This window comes from Choristoneura fumiferana, chromosome 11, assembly GCF_025370935.1.
Source record: "Choristoneura fumiferana chromosome 11, NRCan_CFum_1, whole genome shotgun sequence".
NCBI classification, from domain to species: Eukaryota; Metazoa; Arthropoda; class Insecta; order Lepidoptera; family Tortricidae; genus Choristoneura; species Choristoneura fumiferana.
In genome coordinates, this window is record NC_133482.1 from 2347994 (window position 1) to 2363975 (window position 15982).

General features: G+C 37.6%; 2 protein-coding genes across 2 annotated transcripts in view; one reads left to right on the forward strand and one right to left on the reverse strand.

Annotated features, from left to right (window-relative positions):
* LOC141432476 (transcription termination factor 2-like) overlaps positions 1–8316 on the reverse strand; it is a gene marked incomplete in the record, with an annotated part of 75071 nt that extends 66755 nt beyond the window's left edge. The window contains 7 exon segments of the mRNA XM_074094058.1: positions 480–591; positions 3264–3292; positions 4804–5238; positions 5985–6412; positions 6759–6842; positions 7359–7460; positions 7929–8316. Coding sequence (XP_073950159.1) covers positions 480–591; positions 3264–3292; positions 4804–5238; positions 5985–6412; positions 6759–6842; positions 7359–7460; positions 7929–8094 — 1356 coding nt within the window.
* Positions 8317–9011: 695 nt separating this feature from the next.
* On the forward strand, positions 9012–15900 carry cbc (protein CLP1 homolog). The gene is made up of 9 exons (XM_074094059.1): positions 9012–9256; positions 9348–9509; positions 10188–10407; positions 11388–11570; positions 12011–12099; positions 12884–12985; positions 13630–13761; positions 14817–14998; positions 15481–15900. The coding sequence occupies exons 1-9, from the start codon at positions 9164–9166 to the stop codon at positions 15590–15592; spliced, it is 1275 nt and encodes a 424-aa protein (XP_073950160.1). The 5' UTR covers positions 9012–9163; the 3' UTR covers positions 15593–15900.
* Positions 15901–15982: the final 82 nt, after the last annotated feature.

Consider the following 15982-nt stretch of genomic DNA (forward strand, 5'->3'; position numbering starts at 1 on the left):
TAAAACTACCCTGAACACACAGACATTATTATTAAAATAAGTTAAGAACACGGGTCACTCGCGTATTAATAGGCGAGGTATGCCCGACATGTTTAGACGACCGGATGGCCAAGTGGTTTGAGAACCTGACTACGAAGCTTGAGGTCCGGGTTCGGTTCCCGGCCGGGGCAGATATTTGTATGAATAATACGAAAGTTTGTTCTCGGGTCTTGGATGTTTAATATGTATTTAAGTATATATTTATCTATATAAGTATGTTGATCCGTTGCCTAGTATCCATAGTACAAGCTTTGCTTTGTTTTGGACTAGGACAATTGGTGTCAAGTGTCCCATGATATTCATTTATTTATTTTCATGTTTCGAAGCAATCCGTGGTGATCAAGGAAAACTTGAACAGATTTATTTCATTTATTAAGAACCTACCGTAAATAAATATAATAGAATATTGTGATCGCGGTGTATGGAATGGTTTGCCCCACCTGGTTGGGATAGCTAGGCGGCGGCAGGTACTGCCGGATCGTGTTGTCCTTACTGCGCTGGGACGTGCTGGAGTCCGCTTTGGCCTTCGGGGTCTTCGGGGACTTCTTGATGCTGGTCTTTGGGGGACTTATCTGTGGAGATAGCGACTTTAGTAGCTGAACCTGACAGTATACAGGGCGTCCCACGACTATGCCACAAGGAGGTAAAGTATCTTAAATTTTGGAGATCGACAATTTTACTGAACGAAAGCTTTATTTTGATTTTAAAAACAATTTAAACTGTTAAAAAGTGTTTAAACAGTGTTAAAGGTGTTAATTGAAACAGTGTTTTGAAAAATACCCTGTCTAAACCAGGAATTGAACCCATATAGTAATATAATACAACAGTTAATGGACTAAAACAATGAGGGCTATTGCGTATGAATTCGCCACTAGAGGCGCTAGTGTAGCGTGAGGTCTCCGAAATGACAAATCTCATAGTTCTTGGGTGAGCTCCGCGGGTTTATTTATAATTAGAATAATTTTGTGTATATTTTGCAATATCTGAAATTAATTATGGCAAATATGCGTTCCGGGGCAATGAATGTCTCTGTTTTGAGACAGTTTTGACTTTCGGAAACCTTTGTCCTCCCTTTTTCCGTACAAAACGGGGACTAAACAACACTGTGGCATGCTCGATATTTTTATGGTACGGTTTTAAGGTGTATTAAATATGATTTTAATCTAAACTTTGTTTTCACGCCCGTAATAACATACTTTGAAAGCCATACTTAAAAACCTCACGCAACAGTGCGCCATCTAGTGAGACAAAAAACGATAGCCCTCATTGAAGGGTCCACGGAAAGAACGTGTCTGACTAGACAGACTAGGTGACTACCTAAGCAACTTTTTGAGTTATAGCGGTTTGAAAGTTAGTCATCACGAACAATTACTATGGTTACCATTTATTTAAAAGATAAACAAATAAATTCTACATTGTTTTCAGATTATTTAATTCAGTGGTAAGTTATAGTACTTTGTGAGCTCTACATTTTGAGATTAAAATCTCAATTAAAAAAAACAGGTGACAAGACATGTTCTTCCCGCGGACCCTTCAATTACTTTGCTCACCCGCGACCCGCGGCAGCATAATAGGGAGGGAATGATACCTCGTTTTAGTTAATTGATATGGACCTCAGCTAAGTAACGCCTGATTCCATAAATTCCTAAAATTATAATAATAATAAAAATAAAAATAATATGTTCGATGTTCGGCGGGTTCGATTCCCGGTTCAGACAGGGCATTATTAAAATTTCAATGAATGCAGTTCAATTTTTTTTAAAAATTGGTTGAGTTCAAATTGGTTTATTACTCATTACCAAAAAAATGCAAGATAAATTTCCTAACATAACACAGTACCGCGACTGACGAACTGAAAGACAACGCAGTTTACGCAGTCTAAACCACAGAAGCTAGAGATTAGAACCTTGATAGACACGTACCATAATGTATTATAGGCATGTATAAGATATACCTACTAGAATATCAAACTTGCTTTATCCACAACCCACAACGAAATTACAGAGGGGTCGAATGTGCCGTGAGTCGTAGTCGCTACGAGAACAAGATGGCACGGTTGTGCTCGGCTTGACTATAAGGTAGATACACATAGGACAGAAAACTAAGATATTTGAAGGAGGCCAAGCTACGGGAATAAGCTAGTGACTCATAATGGACAGCCTTACCGTGTCTGCAAAACTGACTGATTTCCGAGGCATGCTTGGTTTAATTATAAATGCACAGCACTTTCAAACATTTAAACTTAATTCTAAATAAAAATAAATAATAAATCGGAACTATGTCAAGAATAAAATTATTACATTAATTGCCACGTTTTTCTGCCGTTAGCTTGTTTAAAACTGACTTTTATTTAAATAAGATGTCATGCCTACCCTCGTTATTTTGATTTATATTCAGAGGCGTTTTTACATTTATTGCAGCTATGTTTAGCTTTGTTTATTACGCCTCTTTACGGTTTTATCAAAACTGCCAGTTCAAGAGCCGTTTTTCAATTTATAATTTGGTCAATATAAAACAGGGAAAAGCCGGCGGAATGTAAGCCGTGGGATTATCCAAAAAAAGTAGTTTGTTTGTTGTAATGTTTCTTTCAATTTATTATCGGCCTTAGTAATAGATGGTGTGCGAAAATTTCAAGTGTCTACCTCTTTCAGTTCAAAAGATACAGCTCTGTGACAGACAGACATAATTATAAAAATCAAAATTATGCTTCCCATTAAATAATTGGTTTAACAAGTAAAAAAATATATGATTTTCATATGTGCAGTGGTTTCATCCGTAGCCATTATATAGTGGTGTGTGAGATGGTTTGAATTTGACCAACGTCAAGACAGACACCCGACTCCATCATAATTCTTACGAGCGAACCGAATCCTCGGACAAGGTATGTTTAGAGACATACTAAGAGGTCACGGAAGGAGACTGAGTCGCACGTATGCAACTTCTAATGTCTATTTATTTTAAATTTGTAAGTTAAATTCGTATAAGTTAAATTATTGTCGTGTCGTACCTATCAGGAAGTCAAACAGCTGGTGGAAGACCGTGCGTAGTGGCGATAGTGGTGTAGCTCTTAAGTTTAAGAAGAAGTTAAATTCAACTTACCTCATCATCATCACTGCTAAGTGTTATCACATCGGTCACTGAGTCTATCACCGTGACAACATCATCATCATCAACCGCGCATATCTCCTTGTTCGCCCTCTTCCGCTATCAATTACTCAGGAAACTGAGCTCCTTTGTTACCTTTTTTGTACTCCTCGGAGTAAACTAGAGCTAATCACAGGAGAATTAGGTTTTGAATTTTCAATTCATTTGTTATATTGTTAAAGGACTCATAGGTGAGCATGTCAGTTGGAGTCGTTGGGATTTTCATTTTCTGGTTTCTCTGGTGTCTTCAGAGGTTTTGTTCAGTGGTTGTCTGTGGTGGTTTTGGCGCAGGCGTTGTCAACTTTGCAGGCACCCGGCATGTCAAGTCAACTGCTGGTAATTCTGTGATACGAAAAGTGAGCCAGCGATGCTGCGTTTTAAACTCTACAAATCACTGATTAGTTAGTATTATAATATTAAATCAACTGTGAATTATATAGCTGTATTTACTTTCGGCACTGAGTCACACCAATATTATAAATCACTAAATAATTACTTTAGAGAGCCTCAAAATCACCTGATGCAGCCAATTTATACTTCCACTTCGTACTTTAGTTTCCAGATAGTATGTAACCGAACTGAAGAGGAAGTAACGCTTCCATGGTTCACGATTAAACTTTTAATATGTTTCTCAGTGAAGATTTTTTCTCAATTTGAACATCAATCGATAAAACAAAACTATTGATATTGAAAAAAAATTTACATCAACAGAATAAATAAACTCACCTTACTTACATTCCATTAAAAGTATGACATTGTTTTTGCGTGGTTACTCACATCACATTTGAACCTCGACTGAGCATCATCTTTCATTCTGTGTCAGTTTTATGCCTCATAATGCTCTGTTGCCAGAATCGCCATGCTTAACTCATCTGGAGCATTTTTGTTTTACTTTTGAATCTTCAATCGTTCAAAATGGATCTTTCCACTGTCACCTTGCATCATGGACTGTTTTTAAAAGTTTATTTTAATATATTGAAAAGTATTATTTAATGAAATTTCATTTTCTTTATACTTCATTAAGGACAGACCGTCTGTTACGAATTAAAGAGGATGCGTTCTTGACCCAACCTTAAAACGGTGTTTCGAAATATCGTTGATCAGGGTAGACATTCAAAACTTGGGTAGCCGCATCCAAAAAAATATTAATTTATACAAAAAAATTAAGAAGCGAAAATTTCAATCTATTCTTTTCATTCAAAATTATATGAAAAATGGACAAACTCAAAATATAATCAAAATTTTTCCCTCTTTGGTTTAAAATATATGATTTTCATATGTGCAGTGGTTTCATCCGTAGCCATTATATAGTGGTGTGTGAGATGGTTTGAATTTGACCAACGTCAAGACAGACACCCGACTCCATCATAATTCTTACGAGCGAACCGAATCCTCGGACAAGGTATGTTTAGAGACATACTAAGAGGTCACGGAAGGAGACTGAGTCGCACGTATGCAACTTCTAATGTCTATTTATTTTAAATTTGTAAGTTAAATTCGTATAAGTTAAATTATTGTCGTGTCGTACCTATCAGGAAGTCAAACAGCTGGTGGAAGACCGTGCGTAGTGGCGATAGTGGTGTAGCTCTTAAGTTTAAGAAGAAGTTAAATTCAACTTACCTCATCATCATCACTGCTAAGTGTTATCACATCGGTCACTGAGTCTATCACCGTGACATCATCATCATCGACCCGCGCATTCTCCTTGTTCGCCGCGTCATCCGCTATCAATTTACTCAGCACCTTATCCTTTAAAGACTTCTGTTCAATACTCCTCGGAGTAAACTGAGCTAATACAGGAGAATTAGGTTTTGAATTGTTCAATTCATTTGTTATATTGTGTAAAGGACTGGCGATAGGTGAGCATGTCAGTACGGAGTCGTTGAGATTTTCAGTTTCTGGTTTCTCTGGTGTCTTCAGAGGTTGTTGTTCAGTGGTTGTCTGTGGTGGTTTTTGCGCAGGCGTTGTCAACTTTGCAGGCACCTGGCATGTCAAGTCAACTGCTGGTAATTCTGTGAGACTTTCAGTTGAGCCAGCGATGCTGCGTTTTAAACTCTAAAAATCACTGATTAGTTAGTATTATAATATTAAATCAACTGTGAATTCATAGGTATATTCTTTAGTCACTGAGTGATATTCTATACAATACAACAATTAGAGAGCAGCAACACGTAGTAATAAACAGTCCTAACTAAACAGAAACTACATGTAGTAGAGATTTTCCAAGGTAAGAAATAGGGGGCCTGATGAGGCCAATGTGACGTCTTCCACGCCACCTTTACAATAGACAGAAGTATGGAATCATCATCATCATCATCATCAGCCCGAAGACGTCCACTGCTGGACAAAGGCCTCCCCCTTAGAACGCCACAATGAACGACAATTTGCCACTTGCATCCACCGGTTTCCCGCTACTCTCACGATGTCGTCAGTCCACCTGGTGGGAGGCCTGCCAACGCTTCGTCTTCCGGTTCGTGGTCGCCACTCGAGGACTTTTCTCCCCCAACGGTTATCTGTTCTTCGAGCGATGTGGCCTGCCCATTGCCACTTCAATTTGCATATTTTTCCAGCTATGTCAGTGACTTTAGTTCTTCGACGAATTTCCGTATTCCGGATTCTAGGAAGTATGGAATAGATTTCTAGAATCTAGAATAGTTTTCACAATTTGAACATCAATCAAGTTAAAAAAAAAATATGCCCTCAAGTGAAGACCGGGGGACTCAGGAGAATAGAATAGATCTCACAGTTACTTGACATAAATGGATAATAACTATCATATTGCCAAGGAATAATATACTCACATCATCAGATTCAATAAAATCTGACTCATCACTTTCATTCTGTTTCGGTATTATGCCCATAATACTCATGCGCGTCGCACGGGACATCGCCATCTGATCCTCATCTGCAGCATCATCTGTCTCATCACTTTCATCATCTTCATCGTCCTCATCACTGCCCTCTGTCCCACTATCGTCACTTGCATCACTCTCCTCACTGTCATTACCCTTACCAACTTTCCCATTCTCAATCTTCAAAGGGGTATCTTTCATGCATTTCATTTTGTTGTTTTTATTTTTCTCTATGATAATAGAGTTGTCTGTATCCGAGTCTAACAAAATCATGCGTTTCTTGACCCTTCGCACTACTGGGGAGTCCGTGCTGGAGTTGAGGGACTTGGGGCGCGGTGGGGGACGCCGCTTCGGGACCAACTCTGGTGATACTGCATCTATTAAAAGAAGGTCGATTTTTTTGACATTCATAAGTGCTTGTTATAGCCTAAATTGAATAAAGATATTTCAACATTGACTTTGACTTTGATAAAACTGGCTTAAATAAAGTTTTGGCTAGTGTTTACTTTTACCCCCTGTATCACCATCCATTGATTAAATTTATCAGATGGATAAATGTGATGCCATCTCTGTTTGTTTTGTTTGAATAGACAGAGACAACATCACATTTATCCATCAATTAAAATTAATCAATGGGTGGTGAAACAGACCCTTACTGATAACATGGTATTTCTAAGAGAAACATTGAAATTTAATCAATTATGAAAAAGTAATGTATACTACCTTCCTCCGATGAGCTTGGATCAACATTTGTGTATGACATGTTTTGTGATTGTGACTGTGCTCTACTGGCTTGCTTGCTTGCACCTGAGGATGTTAGTTAGTAATGATCTGATAATGATATGATGTCTACATCATGAAATGTAATAGGCTTAGGTTCCTCTATTTTATTCATGCATTAGCCCATTAGTGTATTGTTAACACATTTCCTACCGCATTTGCTATGCGCTACGAGTGTTTTTCCGCTTTCCGAACAGAGAATGCGCCTAGCGGGTTCTTGGCACTGAATGTGTTAATATTGTTAGGTATTGAATATAAAATCTACTAATGACAACAAATGATCCAATGAACTATATCCACATGAATGTGTTAATATTGTTAGGTATTGAATATAAAATCTACTAATGCAATGAAATGAATTTATTAGACTGCATACATAGATTGATGAAATGTTAATCATAATGTGAAATGACGACTGCTTCATAATCTTGCAAATTTCTAGATACAGCAGGTAGAAAATAATAAAACTAATTGCAAACCAGTGCCTTTCGAAAAGGTGGCATTCAATTAACTAAAAAAGTAAAAAAGTTTTCTAAGTCTTACCATCATCACTGCTATATACTACCGATTCTTGGATGCTTTGCTGCTTAACTGGCTTTTGAGCTTGAGTTTTGGAGACTTTATCCTCAACTTCGTCAGATTCATCTATAATTAACATAAAGTGACAATAAGTTATGAACAGTCTGAAATATGGCTCTGTTAGAAGCAAGGGACATATTTGACATTATTCGCTTTTTTATACTTGGATTGGCACTTAATAAAATAAAGAGCAAGTTTGATCTCAGATAGACTGTGTTTTAATATTTTTTTTGCATATCTGTACAAAAAGGATTGAAAGATGTTTCATATCTTTTCTACTTTTAATCTCATGATGATGGAATATGAATAATTACCTATTTCATTACCAAATTTACGTGTTCGTAAGGAAAAACAATTATAATAATTTATTTTATTTATAAAGATGACATAGATCTCATTTTTGTTAGTAGCTCTAGGTAAATTATTTCAAACATGGTCAAGATTCATGTGATGTGATGTGATGTTATCCTACGAAAAAAGACACAGTGCACTCACCTAAATGTAAGTCAAAACTTATAATTACAAAAAGCTTACCATCAACTAATGATTCCTCAGAATCTGGAATCACCGTGTGGTTCTTTTTCAAAGGAGTCTTCGTCGTCAAAATAAAAGATTCGTCGATACTATCATCGATAATTTCTGTATCGGAATCGCTTTCGGCTCTAGTTTTATCACGATAATCAATAAAGGAACTCTCCATTTTAAAAACAGTAGATCGGGCTGAGCCATAACCAAGAAATCCAACCAAAACTCCAACAAAACATTATTATTTTGAATAACGAATGTCGTTGTGAGCGTTTGGTTTATGAAAACCATGTTGCAATCTGAAAAGACTAACGATTGTTTTTAGGGATTCAATGTTACTCATACATGTTAATAAAAAAACAGCTTCTTCTTTTGTATTTAGCTCAGTCCGCTCGTATGTTTGTTCAAAGTCAAAATTATAAATAAATATTCTATTCTTGGTTTTTTGTGGTAACCATAACAAAACGTTTTATTTCGGTCGAAGAGGCGTTCTTCGGACACACGCCATTCGCCTGCAGGGCTACTACTCGCTCTCGTATTAAATAGTGTAAGATCAGAGAGACCGCACGACACGAACTTCGAGTTAAGAGTTTCATAGTAGCCCTGCTGGCCCTATACTACGAACGAAGTGCAAAATTCGAACTTCGTCTCTTGCCGTCTCGCTGACGCTTATGTTATTCAATACGAGAGTGAGAGGGACGATAGGCTACGAATTTTGATTGTCATAGTAGACCCCCTATTTCTCAGCAGGGCTACTACGAAACTCAAAACTCGAAGTTCGTGTCGTGCAGTCCCTCTGACACTTGTACTATTTAATACGAGAGCGAGAGGGATGGTACGATACGAACTTCGAGTTTCGTAGTAGCCCTGCAGGCCTATTCTACGTTTTATTTATTATTATTTTCTTTTTCTATATTAAAAAAAAATACATTTTAATTTAGCTTATAGCTTGCATGTATGGACACTTTTAGACTAGTTTTAGTTCCATTTTATTAATATATTTTGTTTAAGCGAGACCATAAAACGCCTCATGATTTTCTTTGTCTGTGGTATATATTATCTGTGGTTCATGTCACGTTTGACAAGTTTTTTTTGTAGTTCTGTGCTAATTGGCTCGTGGTGTGGTGTGTCGTGTTTGCTTTGGCTTGTGTTGTTTTTATTATACATTTATTTAACAGTAGTACGCTTACATCGTAGTAGGTTTGGTCTTAAAACATATTTTTAAAATCGACTCCCATTTCACAATGACTGAAGTTCAACTACAAGAATTTAAACTTGATCCAGATTCGGAGCTCCGATTCGAAGTTGAATCCAAGAACGAGAAAGTTGTTTTAGAGGTAACATATTGGAAGATACTCCTTAAATTCGATACGAGCAGGACTAAATTGTTATTCGGTCTAACCTAATATTTCCTGGTTTAATTTGTAGGTTAAAAGTGGTTATGCGGAACTGTTTGGGACGGAGCTCGTAAAAGGGAAGCCCTATGAGTTCCATACGGGGGCCAAGGTGGCGGTTTTCACGTGGCACGGCTGCACGGTGGAGCTGCGCGGCCGGACCGAAGTCAGCTACGTGGCCAAGGAAACTCCAATGGTAAATATTTTTTAATAATCACTCAATCTTATAACATGCTATCCAGCAATGAGAATTTAAGTGTAATATTACTTTGTGTGTCTCGCGCAGTAGAAACACAGGTTCATTTATTAACTGTGAAGGCATTTTATAATGTGAACAAATAAGACAGGTTTGTATTGTGTATACTCAACTAAATTGGTTGCATAGGTACATGTTGTGCAACAAAACAATGCTTAGAGACAGGGTGGTTTCTTACAGATTGGAGAAATTATAGTACCTACCTCGGACAGTTGTCAATATTTAAATACTTCAGCATGCTTTTAATTCTGTGTTCTATGCCATTTAAACCATCGTCAAGAAAGTTAGTATCAATACACAAATGCAGAATATGCATTGAGAAAATCATAAAAATATAAACTCTTTTACAGTGCTTTTTTGAATTATAAATGAATTAAAATAGTATTGCTAAGTGAAGCTGGGAAAATGAAATACATTGTAGTATGAAGAAAATAGTCCCAACACAATCTTATGTATCAAAATGACATTGGTTATATCGACTAATGGTGCAACCAAATATTGCTGTCTGTTCTATGTCATTGTAAACGATTTTGACTGTAATCTAATTAATGGATTGTTTTCATTGCGCATCATTACACATCTTTAGTGGCACAGCCTTTTATCCAACATCTTTTTCAGGTGGTCTATCTCAATGTCCACGCAGCATTAGAGCAACAAAGAGTTGCAGCGGAGCAAGAAAACACCCGAGGTCCAGTCACTATGATAGTTGGGCCTGGCGATGTGGGCAAGTCCACACTGACCAGGATACTGCTCAATTATGCCGTCAGAATGGGTCGAAGGCCTATTTATGTGGACCTGGATGTTGGACAGGGCCAAATTAGTGTACCTGGAACAATAGGTAAGCGGTATAAGGAGATTTGAGATAGGAACTATGTTTCCCTTCAAAACCCACAGACAACAGTAGTATTGGAACAGAAACATCACTAGTTAATCACAGCCACATCAGTTTATGAAATGTATGTTCAAACAAATTGAATCATGACCCAGAGTGGAACCTTTTAACAATCAATTTCACTATGATATCCTTGACAAAAGTATGAGATGTCAACATGACATTTGTTCCAGCCTGGGTCATCCATGATTAAATTTGTTCGACTGTACAATGGTTTTGAAGGGTTAGACCAGGGTTTCTCAAACTTATGGCTCCACGTTCCCCTGTTAGTTTCTAGACGACAGCGAACCCCTACCTCCCCCCCCCCAAAGATAGTAATAAAATTGGCTGTTGAAGAAACTAAGTTTATTTTATTTCAATCATCATCATAATATAATGTATATTATTTATTTCAATAAAAGGTAAAAAATATACTTAGGTAAGAATCATCTTGCCAACGAAAATACAAACTGAAACAAACAACAACAAATAACAAACCAAAGAGTAACAAATTTGGAGTTGAAATAAAAAATACAAAAAGACCAACCGATCTTAATCATCTTGCCAGTCTTGCAGCCACCATCACATAAACCTTGTTGCGAACCCCCTACCGTCGAATAGCGAATCCCTAGGGGTTCGCGTACCCCACTTTGAGAAACCCTGGGTAAGACCATAAGGTCACCATAACTTACTGTTTAAACTGAGTGGTTGCTGCTTCAGTGAACTTTTCAGTCAATTAATATGATTGTGGTCATTATTGATTATATGATGATTCCAAGGACAAAGTCAACCTTACTCAAAACATAGACAATGTTATCATTGCAAATACCACACTTGTATTTACACTTTTCTGTATGAAATTGCAGCTATTATTTTATTTTTAATTTTTATTATTTTCTTATAATTAATAGGGAAAATACAACTAACTGACTATTCCAATTCCTCAGGAGCCCTATTAGTGGAGAGGCCGGCGTCAATAGAGGAGGGTTTCAGCCAGCAGGCTCCCCTGGTGTACCATTTTGGACACAAGTCCCCTGAAGAGAACTTGGAGCTGTACAACACTATAGTGAGCAGGCTGGCCGAGGTGGTGGCTGAGCGGTGTGAGAACAACAAGAAAGAAACTGATTCAGGTTGGTTCTTGTGTCAATAAGATTTTTTTAAATTTAAACACTGCTAGCGGCATACCAATGGCCAATGGCTGCACCTGTCTGGAAGAAATCCTTATTTATTTAGTCCCCTAGACAGTTCTTTACCCCGTATGGAAGAATTTGTCAACCACAAGTAAAAAAATCTTGAAAAACATTAGGGGCCATCAGACAGGCCAACCCAAAATATTTCAGATTAATTTTGACAGTGTATTAATTAAGTCCAAGCAATTACTTTGCTCACCTGCAACCCGAGATGAAACAGATTCAAAGCAGAGAGATTCCATGTGAGAAAAGTAATTGTTTGTATTTCATTAAAGTAATTGTTTGTATTTCATTAATATGGACCTCCGCATAGTAAAACCTGATTCAATAAATGAGTGTATTAATTTTAAAATCTTATTTATGTTATGTTTTGGTTCCAGCGTCGACATCTGGTGTCATAATCAACACGTGTGGCTGGATCAAACATGCTGGCTACAAAATGCTGACGCACGCGGCGCAAGCTTTTGAGGTTTGTATATCGTTCGATTCGTAATGGTTGCTGTTACAGTCATAACTTACTATTAATTAGAATCGTTTTTGCGAAAAGTTCCAACACAGTTCAATTTCTATAACTGTACATAATCAAATGATGCTGGTGACTTGAATAAATATTAGTCTAACCCCCTGTTTCACCATCCATTGATTAAATTTATTTGACGGATAAATGTGATGCTGTCTCTGTTCGATGGTATCACATTTATCTGTCAATTAAAATTAATCAATGGGTGGTGAAGCAGCCCCCAAGTCAATTTTGTCAAACGTTATTATTATTATGCCCTGGCCCCGGTTGTTTTAATGTTACCCCATGGTGGTAAATAAAAAAACACACAGTTCATCTCTTTGATCATGAACGAGTATGACAAATTGAATTAGATAGTCAATGATGAGACAATGCTGCAACCTAGTATTTTATTTTGGTGACCCGATGGCGGCTCGCAACCGACTATTTCCGTAGGTGATCTGAATCATAGCAATCTGTATTATATATTTGTGCGCATCAGACCAAGTTTAAAGATGAGGCACACTCATTTATATGACAATAGTTCGCGCCCACAACTTCGTTCACTTCTTATTTAAGGAGTTTTCGCAAATGCTGTTTTATTCCTTGTCTTCATCATAAAGGGTGTCTCGCACAATTTCAGCTTTCTAAATCCAAGGGCTTGATCTGGGGTGTTGACAAGCAATCACGATTTTTCTCATTATATTATATCTCTAAGCGTGTTCAGTATGCTAACAGTGTTGTATGTTTCCAGGTGGATGTGATATTAGTTCTGGACAACGAGAGGCTTTACAACGAACTCAAGAGGGACATGCCCAAGTTCGTCAAAGTAGTTTACTTACCAAAGAGCGGCGGGGTAAGTTATTTTATCATTATCATTTATTAAAAAAAGCTGATGTTTAGAAAACTTTTGTGGTATCAGACATAGTATATTTTCGAGTGACAAATGCCAAATAGAATAGAATCACTATGTGTAAAAGATAGCATTAGCAGTGTACTCTATAAGGAAAGACGGAGCATTGATTAATATGATATACTCGTACTTATATATGGCTAGAGAATGAAATAACTATAACATAGAATTCAATATTAGAACGAACTACACTAATTTACTTTGTTTCTCCGCCAAAAAGCAGTAAATTAGTTCATTGATATGGACCTCCGTAAAGTAACGCCTAAATTAATCTATAACATGTATGTAAACATTATCATTGTACAAAAATGTAAAATGTAGAAACAAACACAATTGACATATCGAACATATTTCTCCGAGAGTTCGAAGATATTGACTTCAAAAACGGACAGGCACATTTATACCTAGTGCCGTCCACGAAGACGCGCGATTTTGTCAAAATTAGACATTAATTACATTGTAATAAGAACCACGGCACGCGTCATCCTGAATGACAACCTATATTTGATTCATTCTAAATCCTAAAGTAGGTATATTTAAATCGAATGTACGATCATTACATAAACGCGGTATGTTTTGGTTGTCAGGTGGTAGAGCGGTCGACCGCGGCGCGGGCGGAGGTGCGGGACGCCCGTATCCGCGAGTACTTCTACGGGAAACGCACGCCGTACTACCCGCACTCGTTCGACGTCAAATTCAGCGACCTTAAGATTTACAAGGTAAGCTATATGTTTGGTTGAAGCTGGCGCGGCTGGATTTGGATTGAATGGGTGAATGGAAGTATTTATGTATCGCAAAATGGGTACAGTTCCGAACCGGGACCGTTGAGCCACTTGCCACTGTTCGTAATTTGATTGTATGACAATATTTACTATGATTATGTATATGCTAAATTATGAACTGTGGCGAGTGGCTCGTATAAAAAATCACGGTTCGCGATGGTACAGAAGTATTTTTAAACAAACGTGTATAGTTACTTGGAAATTATTAAACCACTAAATTAGCTTTATTTTCAGACATTATGCAATTTCTACCTTTCCCGTAATAAGGCTGTGTTTCAACCGGAGATGTGCGAGGGATGTGTTTTTCATAAACCAATAGGAACGCTTAATTTACCTCGCCTCGCTCCGCTCAGCGGTTTCCACCAGAGCGGTGCTGTGCGTGGCTAGGTAAATGAAGCGTTTCTATTGGTTCACGAAAAAAATATTCCTCGCCACACATCCTCGCATATATTTGGTGTAAACGGGTTATTCCCACCTGTTACCACCTATTTGATATAAAAATTCCCATCCGTTACCACTGAACTAATTGGTGGTTACAACTGGTTTTTTTTTTTCAGTAGTTACCACCAATTTCTTTAGTGGGTATGAGATGGGGAAAAAATCCAATTAGTTACCACCACATTCATTTTAATTTTCAGCAGTTTGTTGTCAACATATTAAATAAGGTTCTATTCTGTTCAATATTTATGGAGTTTTTTTTATCTTATCGCGAATATTTTTCCTATCTGTTACCACTAAAGTAATTGAAAGAAAGAAAGAAAGAAAGAAAGAAAATGTATTCGTGACAAACATAAGAACAATGGATAAAAATAAAATAAAGATAAATATAGTTTTATGTATGCCACGAAATGGTCCCAAATCAGCAATCTGCCGGTCTTGCGAACGGCGCTGGTCTTCATTGGTGGTAACTACTGGGAAAAAAAATCCCAGCTGTTACCACTGGTAAAAATAACCCGTGGAAACGCAGCCTAACCATGAAGCGTTATGTCCAGGTGGGCGCGCCCTCCCTGCCGGACTCGTGCATGCCTCTGGGCATGCGCGCGGAGGACGCGCTGACGAAGCTGGTGGCGGTGCAGCCGTCGGCCGCGCTCGCGCACCGGCTGCTGGCCGTGACGCTCGCCGCCGGGCCCGACGACGACGTGCTCGCCTCCAACCTGGCCGGGCTCGTCACTGTGTGAGTGCCCGTTCTGGATATCAAAGCTATTACGCAGAAGCGTAGGCTGCAAATGCGCCGCAATAAACTTGGGCATTTTTGCAAGGCAAAAATTTGCAATTAGGATTGTCTAAAAAATCCAATGCTTTTTATATATATATTTTTTATGTATAGAAAAGTGAATTATAAGATATTAATTTTAATATTTTTTCATATAACTATTTTTTTTAAATGAGTCAATCAAGTTTAACCCTTAAATTGTCAAAATTTAAATAAGTTCATGTTTCAAACCTCGTTGTTACCTTGTAGTTCAAAAGATTCTACTATAAAATAAATACAAAAAGGTAGTCTTGAATCATGTGCATTTTGGTGCACACTGACAATTTACATTTCATGATGTTTATACGTATGTATGTTGAGAACCAGCATTTTACACAGCGTTAACTGTTGTGATACCACTGGGGAGTATGACATTCTTTACTAAATTACCCTTATTTTCACAGGACTGCCGTAGACATGGAGAGACAGACGCTCACCATCCTCTCGCCCCAACCGAGGCCTTTACCAAACACTATCCTGCTGCTCTCAGAACTACAGTACATGGATAACCACTAGCCTGGGAGATACTTTATGAAAATCTCATAGACTAGCATGGCCTAGATCTACTTTTCTCCTTCGATTCCTAACTAGACAGTGCGGTCTAAAATGAACAATCAGTGTTATTCACAAAGATGTTTCATTTCATGAATCAGTGTTATGTAGATGTGACGTATTTGGTGTGTTTTCATGACCAAGCCGCGATCGATTGGGTTGGCCACCCCAGACTGTTATATTATGGATTGCGTACGATCCAAAAGGATCTAAAACCTAAAAGACTGTACATATGTATTTTAGTAAGATTTAATAAAAACTATTAAAAATAATTAAGTATTTTCTTTGACGTTATCCCCTAAAACTGTCGTGGACCAGGGTTAATAATTAGAAATATTTTTTTTTGTTAGTTAG